The sequence below is a fragment of the Ischnura elegans genome, chromosome X (genome assembly GCF_921293095.1).
Source record: "Ischnura elegans chromosome X, ioIscEleg1.1, whole genome shotgun sequence".
NCBI classification, from domain to species: Eukaryota; Metazoa; Arthropoda; class Insecta; order Odonata; family Coenagrionidae; genus Ischnura; species Ischnura elegans.
In genome coordinates this window covers 41,527,088-41,551,658 of record NC_060259.1, presented here as the reverse complement: position 1 = coordinate 41,551,658, position 24,571 = coordinate 41,527,088, and the positions used below count along the sequence as shown (strand labels likewise).

At 39.1% G+C, this 24,571-nt stretch overlaps 1 protein-coding gene across 2 annotated transcripts in view; it reads left to right on the top strand.

Annotated features, from left to right (window-relative positions):
* The first annotated feature begins 2,585 nt into the window (after positions 1–2,585).
* Positions 2,586–24,571, top strand: part of LOC124170731 (transketolase) — a 38,067-nt gene continuing 16,081 nt past the window's right edge. Inside the window, exons 1-7 of one of the 2 annotated variants that reach the window (XM_046549628.1) lie at positions 2,586–2,803; positions 21,509–21,654; positions 21,737–21,926; positions 22,042–22,276; positions 22,581–22,724; positions 23,739–23,990; positions 24,346–24,483. In XM_046549628.1, coding sequence (XP_046405584.1) covers positions 2,694–2,803; positions 21,509–21,654; positions 21,737–21,926; positions 22,042–22,276; positions 22,581–22,724; positions 23,739–23,990; positions 24,346–24,483 — 1,215 coding nt within the window. In that variant the 5' untranslated portion in view covers positions 2,586–2,693. Of the gene's footprint in view, positions 2,804–21,119; positions 21,247–21,508; positions 21,655–21,736; positions 21,927–22,041; positions 22,277–22,580; positions 22,725–23,738; positions 23,991–24,345; positions 24,484–24,571 lie in introns of those variants that run through there. The other variant, XM_046549629.1, reaches the window with a different exon arrangement.

Genomic DNA, 24,571 nt, shown 5'->3' with positions numbered 1-24,571 from the left:
TCTTTTTTATCTCCCGCACTGCAATTACAATTACATTTGTTTTTTGCCTATGTTCAGGATAGCGAGGGATTATAATAACATATGTGTAGATGCCGACATTTTCCAAATGTCAAAGGTTTCTTTTAAAAAATTCTTGATGGACTGTTTGAGGTGCATTTCCTAAGGTACCCTTTTCAGTTTTGTATTGTTTCCAATGTATCTATTAAACTTTATCTATATGTTTGGTATATGATGTTATGATATTTCGTATATGTTTATACAGGTTTATATTTATGTATGTTTTTTTGTGAACTACATCTAAGTATGTATTTTTATCTCCTAATATGTATTTCATGTTATTGATATCTATGTTTCTGTATTTGTAGTATATTGATATTGTGATTAACTTTGTGCAATTTTAAATTTGTGCTAATGTAAAAGGGCTTAAGCCCGTGAAATAAATTTATTATTATTATCATTCCCATTATAGAATAAACTTACAATTTCTTTGGCTACTTAAATTATGGTTTCACAAGTAGATGGCCACATCGTCTCCATGGTGACATGGGTTTTTCCCTATCCCCTACCTTCGCTTCCTATCCTTTCCTTGGAGGTGTTGTCGTGCTCTCATTGCATTGGCATCTCTTATCCTTTTTTCCTTACTCAGTCCTTCACCTCCTGAGACACACGGGCATAAAAGTCACTGACTCAGGAGCGTATCCTTTGCGGGCCCATCCTGGGTACTCGTTTCCATTGTCAGGAGTGTCATTAGTATATTTATTTACCTTCAGTTTCCCAATAATTAAAGTAAAAAATGACTACGGCTGGTCACATCTTTTGGAGGAGACTAACACCATGACAGCTATCCCTCCAGGACCTACATTATCTCTCTGAAGTTGAGGAAGTGCCCAGGAAAGGGTTGTGCCCAAGGAATTATCCCTAGCTTGGATATCATACACTTAGGGCCAATGGGGCCCCACCGAGGAGCAACATCCAACGTAAAATTTTAATGATAAAATGGACACCTTCCTCCCTTTAAATCTCCTGATGGCATATATTTCAACTCTAAATTTCAAATTCATAGCAAGTACCTACTATAATTGTTAATTTAAATGGTTAAAATAAAAGTAATAAACTTCAGACTGTCAGGTCGATCATTGGAAGTCTGCTCAATGCATTGCGATGGCCTGCCAATAAATCACAGATGACAACTGGACATCCTCTGGCTGTCTAGAAAAGTCAAAGACAGATTTTGGATCATTCGTAAATGCAGCGGACGTCCACCAGACACTGTGCAATGTGGGTTGTTTCCTCTTAGTCATTTGCTTATCTCCCTATACCTGTACCTGATTTATTCTCTCCCTCTGCCTTCCACTTCATTCAATCCTCCATTTTCTTAATTATTTCTTTGGGTAGGTATTCATTTCCAAGTAGCCAATCAACGTCTATGCCCCTTTAATAGCTTCTGTGTAAACCCTTTCCCTCTCTTCTTCTACAGTCTCCAACACCCTACTTTCCGACCCAATACCACTCCCCAATAGTGCATATATATTCTATAGAATTCCATTCTCTATAAGTCCCTTTCACAGCTTTCATTCCTTTAATTTAAGTGGGCTGTCTGACAAATCATTTTTTTCAGTTACCAAAAGAAGCATCTTCGTGACATCATGAAGTTCCTTCAATCTCCAACTTCTTTAAATTCAAATGAATTCTCACGACTTATGCACAAAGGAATCCAGGATACTAATCTAAACATTCAGTTTGATAAAAGTTTCCTGATGCAAACAGGAATCAACCCTATATCCAATCCAATCCACAGTAATTAAGCCCTAAAATCAAGTTGGAATAAAGCTCGGCCATTTCAGCAATTACTGTCTCAAAATCGAGGCTTGATAGCAGCTTGCGCATACTATCCGGGTAACTTAAATGTTACATTCACAATAAAATTTAAGTAAAATGTTATTTAGAATGTTACTTCAGTTGCGGCACTCAGCACAAACATATAATATTGCAATAAAAATTAAAGGGCTAATTACATCTATTTTTGCATGAAGAACTTATGAACGTAAAGCAAATTTATGCAGCCAGCACATTGATAAGTAATTTAGTGTGTAACGCTGTGACTTCATAAATGACAACAATGCTAAAACTAAGGTCTTATGACGACTAGATTATATACCTTACACAAAAGAACAACTTACATTGGGAAGAATCAGGTGCGAGGACAATGATAGTAATTTAGTAGCTCAATAACGGAGTTTAGATGTTTCTAAATTTGATAATTAAGTTAAACTGTCAATATGTAGATGCTAAAACATCATTATAAATTAAAAAATAATACCTTCAAAGTTGCATTGTGTTAATTATCACGAATCTTTGTAGACTAATATAATCATTTCAGCAATGCCGATGAAACGCTTACAATTTGCCCATAGAGTATAAATTACTATTTTCACAATACTTACGAATTATCCATATTCATACTACGCCGCGATTATTCGACCGTCACGTATGTAGTTCGTTCAAAAGAACCTATGTGTCGCCTTAATCGAATTTAAGAAAAACTTTCCCTCTCCCCTCGTTCCCCCACTCCAAAGTCATCAGAAAACCGGCAGCCGGTGAAAATTGTTGAGTGGTTGCACTTGTTGATTCTCACTGCAACTTGTGCGTGTTAGCGGGAGTTCTCTCAGTCCCTGTCAGTGTATTTTTTAATCATGGCTGATCTGTACCACAAACCGGAGGCCAAAGTTATTCAGGAGCTGAAGGATATCGCCCATAAATTAAGAGTACATTCCATAATATCTACTAACGCGTCAAAATCTGGGTGAGTGGAATCTTTTTTCGTCTGTTGCACTATCTTTAAATCGGCATGTTTGTGAATGTGAATATCAATTTCAGCGGCATGAAAATCGCCAGTGTTGTGTGCACGAGTTCGTGAGCATGATTTAATATCGTCAATCATAGGTTGGCGAGGTACTGCACTGCCCCCAAGGGAATGTGTTCTCAGATTTTAGTAAACCTGCGTTTTATTACTGCTAGATAAATCTCTGTTTAGACAAATATATGTATTTATATCGTGTGTGAAAAACGTGTTATTGCCGGCAACATCCTGTCTCTTTTCTGTAAAAAAAAGTCTTTATGCTAGTTTTGCATGCATATGCCTGTGCGAAAGTATCAGACCACCAATTAAAATGTTCCTTCGGTACATTCCCTCCTTGATAAAAACTCCTAATTCATTCAAAAATTCCTAATTAGATGTTGAGATGGGAACTTGGGCGAATTTCTGTTGGGGACTCGTGCGGTTCATGTGTTCAGCATGCGTTCAAATTCAGCGATTCGAGTTGACAGTCGAAACTTAAATTGGGCTGGTTGCTAATTCTGCCCTTCAACAGTGTTACTTTAGTTGCAAATTTGGTAAAAACTTTTATAACATTTTCTGAAATCCTCTGGAAATCATTTCGTAATTGAATAGAATTGAACACCCAAGTGGAAGACGCTTCGTCTTTGGCCTTCAAACTCCACTAGTCATGTTTTAAGTTGCAAGGTCATGGTGCATGCGGTCACAGGATGAATAGAAGATGCTCACTCATAATAATCTTATGTCATAACTGCTGTATCACGGACTCGACCTTATAGAGTTAGGGTAGTTACTGTTCATTACATTAGCTTGGCATTTTTCTTTCTGGCGGAGCAGTTTAATGTTCAATCGAATTATTATCTAGTGCCATCAATGAATATTCAAGTCTGTCACCAGTCTTCCTGCTGTTAAATAACGTTGTAACTTTCAATTTTTTTTACTATTACTCTGCCTAGTTAATGCTGGATGGTGAAATTTGTGACAGAAAATCACGCTAGTGATGTAACGAAGTTTCACGAGGTTTCCGAGAGACGTCCTGAGGGGGGGTGGAGAGAGGGCTCGCCAATAGCGCAAGTAGAGCACGTTTCCCTCGGCCCTCACGTTTAGTGGGCTCCTGAGAGGTCTGCGAAACAAATTCTTAGCATGCCTAATGGTGGCGGGAGGGTGAGGGGCTGAAGGAGACACGTTTTTTAAATAAATATTTATGTGAAAAAGTGTCTTTGCTTCCAATCCTTCGAGGATAAATATTTATTTGTGAAAAGAGAGCCTTCCATTGGATTCCTTTGGACATTTTTTCACGTGACATAGATTTTTGTCTTTATTTTTTTCGGAAAAGGCCCATTTATTAATGCGAGTCAAAAGGAAATTAATACTGTATTATAAATAAGTTTGGTCAGGAACTATTTACCATTTAATTTTCACTTGTCGTAACGACTGTGGTAGTCCTTGGACACCACCGTGCCCATCATTGATGTGAGTGGTCTAAGACGTAATTACTGTTGGTGCGACCACGTGAGTAGTAGCAAAAAGTTCTTAATAAATCAAAATAAGATATTTTCCTTTCAAGTTACCATCAGATTCAGAGTAACATTTAGAAAACTTATGCTGCGCGAATTGGAAACCATTGGAAAACGAATAAAACTCGAGAAAACGCGCTCGAGTTATTTTTCTTTCGTGTGTGTTTGAAGAGCATGCCAAATTGAAAACCGGGAATGAAACGTCGGTGGGGAAATTCTGCTTGTGTAGGCAGTAGGTCCTGTAGGCGAAAATAGCAACTTAAGTTGGGGGATCCTGTGTGTTAACATTCTTATTATTACGTTGTTGGTAAGCGCAAGAATTTTGATATCTGTAGGAGACTTTGACTTGGTTTAAGAGTCTGCGTACCCATCACAGGCCAATTTATAGGCACTCTCGAGAATGAGTGGGTGTTGATAATCACGCGCTCATCTTCCGATAGAAGACGACTAATTGCCTTTTGGGTGCAATGAGAATTTTGGATGCCCTGGGCTATGTTGTCTTTTCCCCAACGCTCTCCCACGGGACGCAAAGACTGTTTGCCAGCTTAGGGGGGACGCTGTGTACTGCCCCCCTCCACTCCTATTCGCCCCGCTGTCCATTCGCCAAAATCCTCACTTTTAGTGGCTGTGATAGATAAATCTCGAGATAAGTGTGATTAGTTTTCAGGGCATGATTTGGACACAAGTTTCATACCATAACTTTTGTAAGCTTTCGAAAATTAATATACATATATCCAACAAGTACTCGTTCAATGATTAACAGTGGATGAAACGAGCATTGGATATTTTTAAGTGAGGTATTGCTATTATATTTGTTATGGAGAAATAAGACGGACGGCCGCTGTAAATTTTGCACTTAAAGGAAAAATGTACCACCTAAATTATTTACCCTATTGTGAAAATTTTCCGGTGTTCACCCGTACGTAATTGATTCAGGATTTGTTGTATGTTACATTCAAAATGAGAAATAACTTTATTGAAATCACACTTCTGATTTATTTGCGGAACCATGATTTAACTCTCTATTAGTGTCACCGTCTCGGTCCAGAACTGAGTTAAACTTGAAGCGCCCGAGTATTAATCTGTCCAAAAGACAAGGAATCCTCATCACTTCCCGATTCCTCTCGAAAAAGCGTTTTTCTACCAATTTACCTGACTATCTTCATTTTAGAAGCGTGACTATGCGGCGCACAGAGTTGCTCAAATCCTTGTAGCATAGCATTCATCAATACCAGAGCTAAAACCATTGTTATGTGATCCACCCACTGCTTGAATTAGTTTACGTGAGAAAAGATATTCGTTTTTAAAGCCTATGTAACTTATTGGTGATGACATTCGAAATGAAATGTTTAGCTCCGATTCGAGTCTAGATTAATTAGATGGATTACAATATTCATACTTCCGTGATATTTTACTTGTTTCATGACTTGGAGAGATGGTGACACTGACATTGTTTGGTTTATTCTATTCCTGTAATAGTTGGCGTGTATTCGAACTGTATTATTCCGTTGATGTGTAATTTATAACTTCTAGGCAACTGTGGGTAATGTGGTCTTTAGTTTTCCGGTTTTTCTGATTCGCCGTTCAAGTTTTTACATGATCGTTTCATACGGTTCAGCGATCAACGTCTGGTATATGATCGCGAAGAGCTTTTGATGTACCTCGTGTGTGATAACAGTTATATGCGTGATTATGTATTCTTCATGCATGCAGTACCCTACTAGTGTTGAGGTCAAACCACTCGCGCTCTTGAACGTATTTCCGGACCCCGATATTATCCAGTTTTCAATGCATGCTCAGGCCTTGAAGCTTGGACAGTGTTACGCCATATAGCGACTTAAACAGTAATGCTGTTAAAGATAGGACGTCGCCGCTTGATGGTAGATGGTAGGGGATAATTCTACCGCGATGGGGGTACAGGTTCCCGCTTAAAAGTGCCTCTATGGCATTGAAACTTTAAGGAATACGATAGTAGGGGTAGGAGCGCGGGGAACTTGCTGGCGGCGCGCCGCGGCGTTTGTAGTTGCAGACATGCATTATCCGTTGGGGAACTTAGATATCTTGGATACTAATTATTCGAGCTGTATGGCTCCTTAATTTTCGTCGAATGTATTTTCCGGTCCAATTATCCAAGACTTTCAACCAAATGAGCAATTTTCTTTTGCTATTGCTGCGATCGTTTTCGATATTATTTTACGTCTCCTCTGCATTTCTCTACGTTCAATTATTTGTTTTTTAAATGTGTATCTATTACTTAGAATGAATCCATTGGGAGCAAATCATCCTGGTGTTGGGCAGAGCCACATCGAGACATTTTTTGTTTGATGGGCATTCTACGGAGGAACAGATAAGACACATATGCATAGTACTCAATGCTAAGAGATGAGTTTCATGATATCCGTTTGATAATATTTGTTTTTTAAAATGTAATTGTATTCATCGCATTATTCGTATCGAATGCTATCTTTCTGTGGGGTTTGGTGGGGGATATTCCTTTTCTCCCTCGATACGCTACTGTACTATATATGTATCTGATGTCATATTAGGCGAATTCTAATTCCATTTCTTGCCTGTAATTACCTAGCTTTAGTCCATGCGCGAAATCTCCGAATATTTAGTTTCGAAACCCCCTGTCGTAGCCAGCACGCGCGTTGCTAGGGGACGCTTCCTGCTCCCTTGACCCCGTGAAGTTCTCTTGACCTCCCTTGCAGAGGGACGAGTCCCGGCAGCGATGTTCGCTTTTCTTCACTCGCCGTGTTGTTGGTAACCTTCTATGTCTTTTTGTGCTATGTCCTTTTACTTCCACTACACTTAAAATTCTCAAGTGAGCATTTTCTAAATTATAAACGTATGCATACTTAAACTATAACATTTCATTTACCGGTCACTAACGTGGGCTTAAAATGAAAACGATTTTTATCCTCAATCAATTCGCCTGTGTCGACTGTAAACATGGCTAACCGACTGAATCTCGGCAGCATCGACAGCTTTTAGAAATCGGTTGGATTCCGAGATTCGCACCGACTGGAGCTTGTTGCCGAACCGGTCGAGGGTCTACAGAATCGTACCGTTATTTTCTCCTGTCGGTTTGTCTTCAAAACGACGGAATCGCTACCGTTCTGATTGGTTAGGAGATTCTGAAATGGACCCTGCCCTTCCATTTGTGGGAAATCGTCAATTGTGTCAATAATTAATGTGTTTTTCTCTCAATCAGAAGTTGTAGTCGCATCACCGATTACCCTTTAGCTTGTCAGAACACTTACACAGCACATTTGTCTTCTTCTCGTGGGATTCTTTTGAAATCATGTCCTTGGTACCCACCCGGATCTATTCTGAGGTGCCCCTCGTGATTCTGCAAAATGTTTAATGTGACCGTCAATCCGCTCCTCGTGCATGCGAGTACGTGAGGCGAAGATTTTCTCGCGTAGCTTCGTTTTTTTATTAATTGTATTTTTCCTTCTCCCCTCTGTTTTTCAAGCAGGTTTCACGGGATAAGAATTACTAAATGTAAGTGGCTGATTTATCATAGTTCTAAAAATCAGCCTTCAACGACACTTTAGGGAATTACCTTGAAGCAAGCAATTTTCTCTTGGCTCTTATTGCTGTGGTTGACTTTTGTGTTAACAAAATTACAAATATAATTTCCAGTAAAAAGACTCTGCCACATCGTAAGTCGTGCTGATTACAAATAAACATTACTGCATGATAATGTCAAATGTGTGAAAATGGTTTAAAAAATATTAGTGCCCTAATTTGAATTGATGTAGCCATACTTGATCTTTTTAGTACCGTTAGACCTAATGTATCGTATTAAGGAATGGAGCGATACCACCTTCCCCTCAGTTTTATTCTATTGCTAGTTCTAATTTTGCGTTCTCTCATTTGCTTTTTTATCTCGGTGGCGGCGGGGTAAAGTCCTCGCCTGCCAAACCGAAGGTCGCGGGTTCGAGTCCCGCCTGGGTAGGTTGCCCCTATCCAGGGCATGGTTGTGTGTGATAGTTGTTGTTTCATGTTATACCCTCCGATGTAAAAAGGCCTTGTGAGCTGTTTTCGGGGCGATGGAAATAAAAAAATAAAAAAAAATAAATGTAATAGTATGTTTTGCCAAATATATTGCGCCAAATTATACTGTGCTGTGACTCCAAATTTAATAATCTGATTTAATCGGCAAATGTGTGAATAGGTTACAACATGATTTTATTGTCAATTATATACATAACGATAAATAATTGTCATGATATTAGTTGCCGTATCAAATTGACTTATCTTGAGGCCTAATTCGCATATGTAATTACGATTATCTCTTATTCACATGGCTGTTTAGTCACCTTCGTTTGTATTTAGAGGCCTTTGTAATTATCATTTTCTTTAAATATTAATTTAGAATGTTAAGCTTTTGCTAAGTGCCTCCTTATTGTTGCTAGTTAGTGTTCCTCCAATCACAGCTAGAGCAAGCTTCCTGATGAATTATTTATCCTTCCACGTGCTTGACAGGTTGATTAGTATACTAGTTCGTTTCCACGTGATATTCTGTCAGTAACGATTTTTACCTCACCTGTCATGGTGTTATTTTAAGATATCTCTTCTGGAATAGACTCCGCCATTTTTACTGTTTTGCCCGTCGTTCCGTGGTCCTACGTTTGCTAGGAAGGCTCATATTCTCTGGACTGTTCTGAATGGTATGTACCGAAGTGTTTGCAACTTCTTGGTTGATCTTCTTTTACGCATATGGCGAAGCATGGGAATTTAGATTCTCAAATAGTTGTTGGGAGCGGAATTCAGCAGCAAGATATGTTTGTCGCTGGCAGTAATGCGCTTCCTTTTCAATGCATATAATGCGTGGAATCGATACTGTCATTACAGTTGAAAGAATACGCGAGTTCAAAGAGAATAGTCTGTTGTGTTTCTTTACAAGTTATGTCCGTAGTCTTCCATTCGCTTCTGAAGTTCATGGATATTCGTTCATTCAGAAATAATGGGTATATGTCTCACGACCATCAAGTCATTTGGGAAGTCGCGTAGGCTTTCGCGTAGAAATTGTTTAATTTCTCCGCATGTACAACGGGTATTTATTTACGTTGGCCGACATTTCGCCTCTCAAAGCGACCACCTTCTTGCGTCTCCAATGCAATTCATGAGGTTATTGGAAGAAAAAATTGTCCTTGGTGTAGTGTATCCTTCGCAGTTGCATCACAGTGGCGCTAGGTTTCCTCTCGAATGCCACTATTGAACTTGTATTTCTTTCCTCAGACAAATGCTGCCGATGTAATTTTCAAAATTTAGTTCTCCATCACCTTGTGAAAACCGCCGGACACTGGGAATTGGAACTTTCCCGATCCATCTCACTTCAAAGGTCTCCCTGCTTGAATGGTGTTTGAGAACACCTAAAATTAAATTTTGGAGTTTTGGCTAGGTTTCTCTGAAAATTTTCCACTCCGTAGTGGTGAACATGGGTTTTGCCTGGGAGGGCAAGTTGCATTAGGCCTGAGTATTCTTCTCGAGGTTCCTTTAACCCTCCTTTCTCTCATTTCGGAGAAAGATTTAGAGGGGCTCCTAAAAGTGGTACCCAAGGCTAAGTGCCCTCACCTCCGCTCTCTATGCTTGCCGGCGCTGGTCATTAAGGCCTGGTGTGTATTAGAGCTACGATCCTATTTTTTTTTTACTGCAGCCTTCGCTTCACTATATCACATGCCACCTCCGCTTCTTCAACAGTTCTTCTCCCATATGGTGTTAGGGTGCAAAAAAGATGTTGGCCTTGAATAAATCCTTGAGTTTTCTTATTTCGACCTGGAGCACAACCGTAGGAACCTGTCGATATAACCGGATCATGTCACTCAATGGGTGGATTCGCTCCCTTTGGTCTAGTTTTAAAGTATGGTCAACTTAAATAGTATTTTCTATATCCACTGATGTCCACAACTACCCACTGTTATAACCAATTGCGTACCATATTTATTTATTTCCATAATTTCGTTTTAATTTGGCAGATTTTGTACTATTCAGTCCAGTCTTGCTGTCCACTGTTACATTAGGATTTTCCAATCCCTGGTAAATGCAACTTCATCTGGCGGGATCCGAATCAGGTGTTGTTAGCAAGGATATCTCACCGAGGCAAGCGAAAGATCAATTTAATGTCAACACGTATTTTAAGGTTCTACGCATGCAAAAAGACTGAAATAGCAAAATCCAAGATTTCGTAATACTCTACCTCCCCCCTGGGCTTTTCCAGTCTTCGAAGATCGCTTATTGTCTGATTCCAACGATAGTTCTTTTGCGTATTATTCATTTCTGTAGATATTTCTATTTCCATCGAACTTAACTCTCACGGAGGTGGTGAGGTAGAGGTTTTTCAAATAATGTATCCATGCACATTTATTTACTATATTTTTTCCATTTTCCTTGGTATTTAATTGCGAGGCCTATATTTTTTCGTCAGCGTTGAGATAAATTTTGGCGCCCATATCTTTGTATCGAAATAGACCATTAGGCGAGAAGTTTTGTAAATAATGGTTGCTTTACTATGTTTCTTATGATGGAATGTTTTCTCTGGCTCCCGACGTCAATTTTTGATTTGTACTGATTGGCGTTGATGAGCGACCAATGGATGTTAGGGGCAAATTACTCTGAAGTTTCCTGAGACCTAACCTTCAAGCGACTGCAAGAATATTGCCAGTGTCAATGTTCCTCTCTAATCATGCGATAGCAGATATATTTTCTCAGTTAAGTCATATCAGTGATGAGATGTTGTTCTTCTTTGCGTAAACGGGAGTAATTGCTCTCCAAGGAATTCCAGTTACTTTGCTAGAGTAAGGTGATAAACCCTGAAGATGGATGTTCGCGGAGACGTGTGTATACGTTCGTTATGAGCGATTGCACTTGCTAGCATTTTTCCTCCCCGAGTTGTTATCGAGGGATTAGCTCAATTATGGGTGGAAGTAATAAATTGAAAAAAATCTGGGCGACGCCCTTTGTCTCGTTTCAAACTGTTGAGAAAGTCTATGACGCACGTTTTGAGGGCACGCCCCGTTCCTCCATCTCGATACTAGAAGTATATCGCCGCCGGTAAATCTCAATTGAGGGGACTGACCTGGCAGTTGTATAATGGATTTGCGTATTTTTCTAACTCCTCCATTATCCGTTATTGGTATATTGGTGCAAAAGTTTTTCACTATAAAAATTCGCCGGCGAGAGGAAAACAGTCTAACGTTTGTATCAATTTCCACATATTGAAGAAACCTAGATTTTGAAATTATGTTCGTTTAGAAATTCCCGATGAGGAGACTTATCAACAGTCACAACGCATCATAAGACTTCGCGTCGAGCTAATAATTAAGGGGCTTCTTTTCACTTCATTTTTCTTCCATCCTATATATGATGACTGTGGAAGTTTCTGTTCGGTGGTATCAACGGATCGAGGTATTGAATTTCGGGACTGTAGAATCGTCTTGTGTATTTTCCCAACTCTTCTATCAACCACGATTGCCGAAAGAGTCAGATAAGGCATTAAAGGCAAAGGGCGAGGAGTCGAATCTCCTACCCTCTTCCCCATTTCCATACGAAATGTTTCGATAGACCGCGCTTATGTGCGGCGCCCAACCTATATTTAGGCCAATCATTAGATTGATTTAGAATGTGTTCACGTTTAAGGTTGTTTTTTCTAGAGAAATGTCTCAAATTTACAAATATGAAAATAATAGTATTTTTAAGCGTGGATCTCTGAAGACGAACTAAATTTAACTTTGGGTATTAATTGGAATTTCGGCTGTCTTCTTGCTGTTTTCACCTTTTTTGGGATTGTTGCATTTTGCCAAATTCCTATGGCCTCTCAGCGAATTAATGTCTATTGGAACTGCGAAGGAGAATGTGTTATGGCACATATTCACCTACATACTACCCAGCCCTACGCCTCAATAGACGTGTGGCGGCTCAGAACGCCAGCCGGATACAAAAATATTGAATGACATTAAAATTTAAAATATTATATTGAAAATTGTGCGTTTGAGATCTCATTGTATTGGCTATTGAGTCCATCTATTTCTCTACAGATCGTAATTAAAAAGAAATGCTATACCTATGCGTTCGGCAAAGTATCTCTCATTGTTTCTGTCGGGCCTACACACACTGTGCGATTCTTATATGTTCACAGTGTCGCTGTGAAAGATATTAGCGTGAGCCATTGAAGCCTAGCATGTGGTTTCAGTCACTCGCGACTCGTAGCCTTATTTGTGTGAAAGCTTTGTTTCGCTCTCTGCTCGCTCTCATACGTTTTTGTTGACTATTGCCCCTCTCCTTTGTAATTTATTAAGTTCACGCATTGGCTTTTTGTGTTGAACCCCATGTACTCGCTGCGTATTCAAGGTGCTGCCTAACGAGTGCGAAGTAGCACCTCTTCCACTTTTCCATCCGTTTTTCTGTTGTCAAGTCGACAGATTATCTAACCTCGCTATGTGTATTCGACGTAATCTTTCATATGTTGGAAAAATCCTCTTTCACGAGTATTGTCATCCATAACATCTCACTGTCTCATAAAGTGAGGTGACGTGTAATCTCCTTTGATTCATCTCGTGAGTTTTCTATTTCATCGCGGTTTTATCACAAGCAACGTTTTTCCCAATTGTACTAGTTTGTATCGGGAACCTTGCGCAGCGATTCTTGGAAGTGACTTGAAGTGAGATAAAATCCACATCTACATCTACATAATACCCTGCGAGCCACCTCTAGGGTGTTTGGCAGGGGGTGATCAATCACCAGCATGCAGCATGCATTTGGACTCCCACATGCACACCACATCGTCCAAAAAACGTCCCGTATAATAACAAACTATACTACTATATGCTGTTAGAAATAGAATATAGAATAGAAATTCAGAAACATGCATCAAGTTTAACATAGGTTAGTAGGCTACACTACAAGTCATGCAATCTATTTACGAGTTCTATTGCTGCCATTATAATCTCTTATTGATCGTGGAAAAAAATGACATTCGGAATCTGTCTGTTCTAAGCATCAACTTTTATTCCGTCAAAAACCACATTTGGCTAACATTTCGTTTAAAGTGTTTTTACCCTTCAGCATCCGTTACTTAGCTTTTAGCGGTTGTTGTTACACACGCTCATCCTTCAAGATCATTAGGTTTGAATAACAACAGTTTTTAATCTTAGCTAGATTTTCAACGTCGTTTTGAGGGTTCATATTGACGGTTTTTAACGGCTTTTAGTTAGCGTTACATTTTATTTCAAATTGAATTCGAGGAGAGTTGCAGGAGGGTCGGAATAATAACCGCAATTCTGACCAGGAGGATGTTGACTACCACCTTGCGTGTCGACAGAACCGTTTCCGTCTCGGGGCTTTATCTCACCACAGATAAAAATTACGCTTGTTCTCTCAAAGCTTCGCCGTGGAGCGGCGAATATTGCCCGCCCACTTCATCGCAATCTCGGTCACTCCTCGACTCCACGTCTTTCGAATGCAGTGGTCCAATTTCAAAGTAATTGACTCACCCACTCTGTTGAATCATACCCTTCGTTCTGCAACTGCATTCTTGATATTTTTTAACGAAAGGCGCAGGCCGAGTGTTTATGAATTTATAGTGCCGACTTTCTTTGAAGCTCGACTGAAAGTATTCAACGCCCATAGGATTTCATATGCAGAACTATGTCGCGGGAAATGGTTTCCCGCACCCACGTGGGCGTGATATTATTTGCAAGGCAATGAAACAAATTAGTCTGTTGCCTTTGATTCCCCCGTGGTTTGAAAGGTCCCGGACGAGACAAAAGATTTTTCTTTCGCTTCAGTTGAGGCCGGTTTGCCGAAAGATGGCAAAATACCTTCCATACGGACAGGGGCGGATACAAGATATTTTTATGGGGGGCCCAGGGCAAACGATCTTCACATAGTTGAAATTTAAAACAAGATAAAAATTACTGTACGTAGGTAATATTCTCTTTATTTTAACGAATGTTATTAATATGAAATTAAATAATTGAATATCCGTAAAACACAAAAAACGAACGTAGGGTCAACCTTATAAAAAATTTTGTCTAATTTTTAAACGTCTGGAGGGGGCACGTGCCCCACTGCCCGCCACCCCGAAATCCGCCTATGCATACAGAGTACTTTGCCTGAGACTCCAGTTCCTGCTCGTCAATGAAAACACTCGTAGAAAAATTAGCGCAGAACCTGATATAATTGACTTGAAAATTAGCGTGGTTTTGGTCGATTTTGAACAGGAAAATTAGCGTGAAACATGGAACGCGCTATGTCGCGTGAAATATTATTTATACGCTTTGCAACTTTGTTTTGTTAGTTCTAACCGTGAATCGATGTAGGAGACACCTTGGAAGATCAGGATAATGAAAAATAACGTGGACAGAATATGGAATTGAGAAGTTGTTGCAAATCTATGCTGCTGAGAGACAGCTCAACCTGCTTTCAATAACTTCTGGGCGGCAGTTAGCTGTAATAGTTCTGCAGGATAAGACAATTGTGGTCCAGTCACGCAATTTATGTAAACGCCTTGCAGTTGTGAAGCTAATGTTTTATATTGAAAAATGTTTCTATGAGCTCGACTTCAGATATCGTAGAATATTTTCCTCGAAATGAAGTGACTACATTAGCTTAGTGAGTTGTTGAATATGAATCCGCCCAGACAAACATGCTTGTATTGTCCCTGTCCTGCCCGATGGGATCTTGTCTTTCCTACGGGCCTCTTGAATGTCATCTGTTCTATCCGGTATTCACAGTTAGTAGTTGAGTTTTTTGCGACTACATATGCTGTTGTCGGTTTGCGGTACGATTGAGGTAACAAATTGGTGAAAAGAATCTGATTTCTTCAGTGACTCTTTCTTTGTAAAATTCGGGATTTTTTGACGTTTTGCTGTATGTGTTATTCATTGCAGTGCATGATTACACGGTGGTTATTTCTTCCAATTTAATCTATTTATCTGTGTATTCAATCGAGTCACTTTCATGACTATCAATCCTGAATTGACTGAATGTGACCGTAGATATTTTGAAATATATCACATTACATGACTTATTTTTCACTGAGTTGAAAGAAACCACTTTCTGTTTCCGCGGCTGAGGTAATTACAGAGGTTGGCAGTTCAAGGTATTTTATGGTTTCTTCGGGTAGGTAGTAAGAAAAGCATTTAGACTTCGATAGAGGGACAAAGTTACTAGGATCACTGCTTCATTTCGACCGCATACGAAGTCGTGAGTTTGATATGTCTATATAATTGCCAATCTATTTTTATCTTCTCTCCTTTTGCAGAGTCCCGTAGTCGACATTATGGTAATATTTGTTGACGTTAATACCATCAACGAGTGTGTTTGTATCAACGCAAAGTGAGGAACATTAGTGTAGCGAATAATGAATTGATCTAAAGTCTGAAAAAAATGAAACCTGTCTTTAGCGGCTATCTCTGATTTAATAATTTAGCGGCCACCGAGAGATTGGTCCTGACTTTCTGAAAAATTGAGATTTTTGAGGTAATTGGTGTCTCTAGTTTCATTGTTAATGCCATTCAGGGTCTTAAGAGTTATTCAGTGCGAAAATATCGCCGTTTGCCTTAAACTCACTGCCTCCAAATAGGTTGTAATTCACAAGAAGCGTATGATCCCAAACTTATTTGGAGTATTATGATTTGAAAGGGGCAATTGTCAACTACATGAATCGCTTCTGTGGTATCATCTATCAGTTTTGAAAATTTTCATCTGTCGTCAATGCATAATGAAGTCCTGATGTGTGCTGCATAAGCAATGCGTAGCTCTTAGCCGGCGAAGGAAAATAAATATGTAGGTTTCCCTGGCTGGTTATGGAAAATTTTGCTAGCTTATTGCTGTAGGCGTTTCGTGACCGCATTCACTTGACTACGAGGAGTCCTCGAGGCGTTCAGTAAGTAGGATTTCCAATCGATCTTTCTACGGTGTTACCCTCGATTCTCTAAGTGCCGAACTTTGGAAAGGTGTACTTGATATGGTGGGAGGGGGAATAGAGCGGAATGAGATCAGCGCTCATCCCCCTCCCCTCTCTTCCAGAAGTGAGCATTCCACTCTTGAGCTCATCGTGCTTTTAGCTTGTTGCGGTTGCAGCGAATAACTAGGCACTGCATTCTACTGAATACAACGGGATGGCGAAACACCATAACCGCGTATGCATCCTTAAATTTTGTGTATGTTTTCTCAGACCATATTAAGACAGTGGTGGATTTAGGGGGGTCACAGGGTTCATTCCCCGAATTTTATCTAAAACTTTTATGTAATTATTAAAGTTATTATTTTTAAATTTGTATTTCATCTGTTTTAAGGAATAAAAATGAAATTTTAGGCTCCAAGATGCTTTAAAAACTTATGCACGGGAGAATGTCCTTGTCTCCCAATGGGGTATCCCATTATCCTCGAACATGGGCGTACACAGCGAGGGGCAGGAGGGGGCAGCTGGTCCCCCTAGAAGCAAAAATCGCTAAAGTCTTAAAAGAAAATCCGATCCGAAATTGAATCGAAAGTTTTCAACATTTTTTCTTTAATATTAGTTTAAGACATGTAACTAAAATGTTTTTAAGCGAATAATTTTAAAAAACTAATAAAGCGCTGTTATAATTATCTTAAAATGTTGGTTTCATTCACTTTTTCCATGCTAAAATGTAAAATATTACTACTTGAACGACCATGGCTTACCCCCCCCCCCCCCGCTGCTTTTGATCCTGGGTACGCTCTTGTCCCCCGAACCCATGTCTTAACCCCCCCAATTCAATGCTGAATCCGCCCCTATATTAGGATGGATTGGAATTTGGATGATCAATCAACAATATTGTTTACGAAAGTGTAGAAGAACCATCGTTGCTTTCGCTTCATCAACTATTCCCGTGTGAAATACGTGTTCTTCCGAATACCTGGTTTCAGGCTGATATTGAATTCAGTTCTTGACGATAGTTCCATTTAAAACCTAATTTACCAATGTCTGAAGGCGTTGTCACGGAGCGAAATAAATGTGACCAGGCGGTGCGTCGTGCCGCACATAGTGTTTTAGACAGCTAAGTGTTCTCAGGAATGTGGCGTACTATTCGTATTTTGTTTGCTTATTTTTAAACTAAAAGTTAGTTTCCGATATTTCGATTTCAGTGATAGTCGATGGGGTTGTGGTCGATTTATTTTATCTAATTCTGATTTTATGTAAGGCAGCAGATTTACCTGCATTCTTTCGCTGAAGAAATGGTGTTGAAACTTAACGTGGCTAGTCGTCCGCTGATTTTAATGCCTTTTGCTCAATTTATCTATTTTTTCTCCTCGTTGGAAAATGTCTATCGGTAACCTTCCCCATCTAAGAAATCACGTGGTATCATAATTAGCTGTGAAATGTTTCCAGATCTCGCATAGTAACGGAAGCTATCTGAAAAGCTCAGACTAGATGAACGGAAGACATGTTGATCGCCACATTATTTATTTGAAAGTTTGAGCGTGAGGATACCCAAGGAAAGGAGTGATGTTGTAATTGTTTTTTTTTTATCTTCTCCCCGACTTTCCTTACTACTTTGTTCCCTCGTTTACCTACGTTGTGGACTTGATCCATCTAGAGCTTATTGAAATTTGAGTAATCCATATCACGGATGAACAACTAATCACTCGGAAGTATCTGCCTAGAACGAATTTAAGGAATTGCCGTTATCATAATAAAACCTTCACTACGAAGCTAGATAGTTAAATTCATTTCTTAGATATCCTTAAAACTAATTTGAACTTTGTCTCTGCTGATTGATATTTTTCCTTGGGACCTTCATTCTAAATATTCTGTGCGACTTGTATTTTTTGCAGTGGATCAGAGATTTCGACCCATCATTCATTATGCTGGTATTGAATCCCTGGACATTATGCGTTGAAATCTAGTGACAATTTGATTGTGGTAAAATGTCAAATTGGTTGTCAATTTGATGATATCGATGTACGAGCTGGTATTGATAATTGAAAATATGGGGGTATTCTCGTAAATTCTTTATCGTATATAAATGTATCCAAGGTAATTATTTACTTTGCTTGTTTATGCGTTTTGTATAAAATACTTGGGCATCGCAATAGAAATATTTTTAATTGAAAGGAATGAGTTTCTCTCAGTCGAAGCAAATACGTCATGATTAGTTGGGGATATTGTATGAATTAACTAGTGGTGAAATTTTTATGCAGCACTGCGTAAATATTACTAAACGATGCGTTAGCAGTGTAAAGCGAAGTGACTGTATTTCGTACAGTAATTGTTGTATGTTATTTATAAAATAAAAAATGAGAAGACCGTTTGACTGTCAGACCCTATTGCCCCCCCCCCCCCTAGAAAAAAATGCTAGATCCGCCCTCGGTACTGAACCACATTCTTGATCAGTGGCGGTTTTTAGAAACTTGTGAAGGGGGAGACACCCAAATCCTCGCTGCATATTCGAGGTGTGGCGGGACGAGTGCTAAATATCGCCTCGTGCTAAATATCTCTCACTTGTTCTTCCGAAAGTCTTCCCAAAACATGCTTGGCGAATTCTAGCTTCTTCAGGGTTCTTCCACACAAGGGCGCAGCTAGGAATTCAGTCGGGGGGGGGGGGGTTTATGTGCAACTAAAACCGGGATGTGTGGGGGTATGGAATACCCACCAGGATAAGCGGTTGGTGAGAGATTAATAACTTAAGGAATTTTAATATAAATGCTTCAAAATGGTGAGTTTTTACGGCTTTCTGAGGGACATTTCATTAATCCTTACACCATTCTATTAGTAATATCAATCCAGTTAAGTAAAATGGATTAAACTTAAAAATTTCTGTGAGCTCTGGGGGGTTTTTAACCCCCAAACCCACCCCCCCCCCCCCCCCCCCCCCAATCGCTGCTTCACTGCTTCCGCAGATATTTGCGTTTGTTCCCGGGTTTGTTTGCGGGTGAACATTGAATGCGTTGCTTGGACAAAATATTATTTCCAGCGTCAAAACATTCGTTGGAAGTTTACCCTGGGCCGCTGGCATCACAAGCCTCGTGTCATGAATGGGCCCCTTCGGTGAAAATATGAACGAGGTGGCATCAGAGGAACTGGCCGTATTTCCCGCACTTTTGAAATGAATACCTACCTCTATGTGGACGTTAATGGTATTAAAATAGTGGTTCGCTCCTTGAATGATTAACATGGCTTGCATTAAGAAATTCCGACACGTATTGCATGGGTAATTTTTCTCCTGGTCCCCTAGTAAGACGTCAGAGATGACCGCAGGTATGGGCGTTACTCTAAATTTAAATGTCTCCACGTTCTTTGGTTGGAGAGGGTTGGGGAGAAAGTCCCGAGGCGAAAATTGAGCATCGGTGTCATGCCCTCCAGTGTCTATATGCGGCCCTTTACATGAATAAACGGAAGCGGAATCCGGAGTATGCAATTTATTGAGCTATAGGGTAAATTTAAACTCGTCAGTGTGCATGAAATACGTAGTGAGTCGTAACCTCATGCCTGGGGACGTAGCCCCCACAATTATACTCGGGGGTGCAGTAAATACCTCCCGTACCCTCCCTCCACTATTGTAACGCTAGGCATGATGAGATTGCTAAAATATAACCGTGACATCGTAACGAAATTGTCACCTTCGGAGTTGTGATTTCGTTTATTGAATCTGTTTACTGATGGTATTATAGAAAGGAAAATAAAATACTTAATACCCTTCTTATTTATGTGTGAAAACTGATCGTATTCATTGCATATTCGTAATGCTTGCGACTTTCATCTCTTAAAGCGGGAAAGTTCAATCAATTTTATTTTCTCATAAATATAGAATATTGGGGATGGACGATCATTCGTTGATCTTCATCTACATAATACCTTGCGAGTCACCTCTAGGGTGTTTGGCCGGGGGTGATCAATCACCAGCATACAGCATGCAATTGGACTTCCACATTCACTTCAAATGGTCCAAAAAACGTCACGCATGCTAAAAAATTGTACTACTTGAAGGCCTGTTTACACGGTACATTAACACGTACGGGTTAATGTCTAAATGTATGAACGCGAGAATGAACGCCAAAATGCACCGTGTAACCACCAAACTTGTGCGATTGCATGCACAGAAAATAGAACCTGTTCTAATTTGGTTCATGCATTCGTACATGTTCCGTTCCGGTCCACAAAAATCATTCACGCAAACGTACATTAACCCGTACGTGTTAATGTATCGTGTAAACAGGCTTTAAGAAATGATAATAAAATTCAAAAACATGCATTAAGTTATGCATAAGTGAGAAGGCTACGCTAAAAGTCATCGTGGAAAAAAGGCATACTGAATCTGTCTTTTCTACAGACAGATTCAGAATGTTCTGTGTTCAGATCTATAGGCTCATCATGATTTAAAGGCCAGTCAGACTTGGTATCTACAGTAGTGATTTGTGCAGCGAGTTTATTCGTCGGCAATTGAAAAAGTTCACATATACCAGGATGCATATTTAACGGAGAAATGGTTTTATATATTTTTTCAAAATACCCGAATTGGGAATAATATACTGGAAATGAATCTCATATCTTTGGAATAGACATGCGTAAACTTTATGACTAGGTATTAATTTTTAAATTTTTAAGTGAGATTACACGTTAACTAATGTATAACTTTTTTGGTAGATAGTCTAATAAACTCTAGACAGTCTGGTATTTCCTCGTTGTAGCAACCAATCTTTTTTGTCATGACAATTAAGTTGAGGTAGGTCATGAATCTGGTTCGTATAGATCGAAAGTGGTTGTTGCGCACGCCGCGTCACCTTCATTTGACCTCTTGTCATTTCGCCGGTGTTCCCGCGTTTGCCTACAATGACGGACGACTACCAAATTTTGCGTGACATAGCTCACAAGTTGAGAGTTCACAGTATACAGTCAACAAATGCATCAAAATCAGGGTAATTATGAATCGTCAGAAATACTGTGGCGTTGTTTTCCGTAGTTAATTGTGAAATACTCGATTTGAAAAACTCCCTGATAGCCACTCGCTTGAAGACAGACAACTTCATCCTGTTGTCTAATTAATGAGTGAGAAGTACAGTTTCATGTTATGTTTCATGCATAGTTGTGTCCAAGAAACTGCTGCTACCAGTTTATTTGGGGTAACATGAAACCATAACGTTTTCAAGTTCTAATCTTTTTTGTGGTCTCTCATTGCAGGCATCCGACATCATGCTCTTCTATGGCAGAAGTTATGTCGGTACTGTTTTTCCACACAATGAGATACAAAGTCTCGGAGCCTAAGCATCCATCAAATGATCGCTTTGTTCTCTCAAAAGGCCATGCTGCCCCAATTTTGTATGCAGGTACGATGACATCTAGTTTATGGAATGTTAGCTTTTATTGACGCGGTTGATCCCTCTACACCTCTTTATTATTTTCTTTTAGCCTGGGCGGAAGCTGGCCTATTTCCTCCATCTGATTTAATGAACTTAAGGAAAATTGACAGTGATCTCGAAGGGCACCCCACACCTCGTTTAAACTTCGTCGATATTGCTAGTGGATCCCTTGGACAAGGACTCTCAGTGGCATGTGGTATGGCCTATGTTGGGAAGAATATTGACAAGGCATCTTACCGGTAAGTGTTACTCAGCCATTGTTCCGTTGAAAGTAAAAATGCACGATTGAAATGTTAACGGCTTATTTGCTGTCATGCAAGAATTAATTCTAATACTTTCTCGTTTTTTCTTTAGGGTGTATTGTCTCCTTGGTGACGGGGAATGTGCGGAAGGTTCCGTCTGGGAAGCCTTGAATTTTGCTAGTTACTACAAGCTTTCAAACTTGTGTGTAATCCTCGATATTAATCGCCTTGGGCAGTCGGAACCTACAAGTTTGCAGCATGACATGGAGGTGTACAGAAAGAGGTTGGAGGGATTCGGCTTCCATGCACTTGTTGTTGATGGACATGATGTGGAAGAAATCTGTAAGGTGGGTGGATTTGGACTCATTGCAAGTTCTCTGAGAACAAACTATCTGTGTGATTTATTATTTTATGCTATGTTTTGCATCTTTTTTCAATGGTTAATATGGGATGCAGTTACATTAAGGTTTTCTTTTTCAGTCTTTTGGGTATTAATATTCTGCTTAAAGCGTCAGGGAGCCATTCATGCGAATATATAGTAGTTATCCAGGTTTTTCAGATTGCATTTATTTAAGAATTTATACCCTCAATCTGAGATTGTCTTCGTATTTAATCTGTGCTTAATCAATAATTATATTATTTGATTTCCAGGCATTTAGTGGTGCTAGTGCAACTCAAGATAAGCCAACTGCCATTATTGCAAAAACATACAAGGGAAAATACTTCCTTGACATTGAGAACTCAGATAACTGGCATGGGAAACCATTAGGAGCAAAAGCTGAGAAGGTTATAGAAGTGAGTACCTTCAAGAGTTTCCTAGTTTTTTCATGTGAAAATGCTGTCTTTTATATAATTTTTATGCGATAGTTGTAAGATAAATCAATTTCATATTAATCCGTTGATTTCTAATGTGGAATTAAAGTTTTCTATATGGAGGAGCTTCAAACAATTATGGTATATTATAGTTGAAGTGGCTGATTTTAACCTTTTAATTAAGCAATTGTGATGACTTAAAAATAATTTTAGTAGCAGACATATCAATACAATGTTTTTTTATTTTCGTTTATAAGACAATATTTGAGACTCATAGGAAAGTGTGTTGGGACATAATAAGCAAATCCAAGAGGAGATATTTCATCTGGAGGTGCAGCTTAAAAAAGTGATTTTGACCCTCTATCACTGAGGACACTCACTCAGCCTTCCTTCATTGCCTGTGTGTCTGTTCCCTCTGTTAAACTTCAGGGGCAGTATTGCAATACATAGAATTTGATTATTTAATCTTAATATTTTTAGTTCATGTGTATAACTAAAATATTCCTCATAGTTGTGGGTTTTTAACGACCTTAATCTTTAATAATGACTAATTATTTTGGTGGTTGTATTGTTTTCAGAGTAGTAATCTAAGAGATTTTTATGAACATTCTTTTGTAGCATTAAAGAAATTAAAAAGATGTTGTATTTGCATGGTATTGTTGCCAGAATTTTCTTATTTGGCATTTGAGGGCTATTATCTTCATCATAACATAATATGTTCATGTTAATGTAAAGTTAGTAAGCAATGTTAACCGTATAGTTGGTATTCAAAGGTAATGTTTGGGGAAATTACCATCAGTGTCATAACATGCAAGAGTCCTCACACACGTTCCTTTGTTTTCTTCCATCACTCTGCTCAAAATCTTAAGTTAAAGGTTGTTTTAACCATTTCTATAGAAAGAATATTTGCCCAAGGTGGGGGCCCAAGCCTTTGCTGATTTACTCTAAAATTAGGTTCCTAATTGGGTCTCAATTTATTTCCTCGATTTTTTTCAGCATCTGCAAGGTCTAATGAAGAACCCTGGTCCACTCCAAATTCACCCTCAAAAACCTCTCAAAGATGATGCTGGTGCGTCGGATCTAACCAACTTGAAATTAGATTCTCCGCCAAGTTACAAGCTGGGTGAATCTGTAGCCACTCGCTTAGCATATGGAAATGCTATAGCCAAATTGGGAAACAGCAACAAGAGAGTCATTGCTCTCGATGGTGATACGAAAAATTCAACTTTCTCTGATAAGCTTCGTAAGGTTAGTCTGTTTTGTTTAAGTACACGTATGTTGTTGTGACTTATTGTTGCAGTATTGTTTATTTTAAATAAATGTTTATGGAGATATGGATTGACATCTATAAATTCAAGACAGAGTCTTCACATCTTATGTGCATTAGGTAGTGATTTCAAATTGTTATACATTAAATCATAATTAGTGGCTTGTGGTATATTTTAGCTGTATTTTATTCATCATACTTATGTTTTGTCAGTTTTTTCGGTGCCATTATTGTTTCATGGCTCAGTATATCTTATATGGATATTTGATACTATTTATTGGCGCATTGAAATTATTTTTGCTATGGCTGTTTTAATATGCTTCCCTTAAATTCTAGGCACATCCTGATCAATTCATTGAATGCTTCATAGCAGAACAGAATATGACTGGAGTGGCCATTGGAGCTGCCTGTAGAGATAGATGTGTTGTGTTTGCATCCACTTTTGGGGCATTTTTTACAAGAGCCTTTGATCAGGTAAGTGAAATTAACAGTAGCTTAAAATTATTTAATTATACTCATTATAATACTCAGTGTGTAATTGCTGTACCATAGGTTTGGGTAA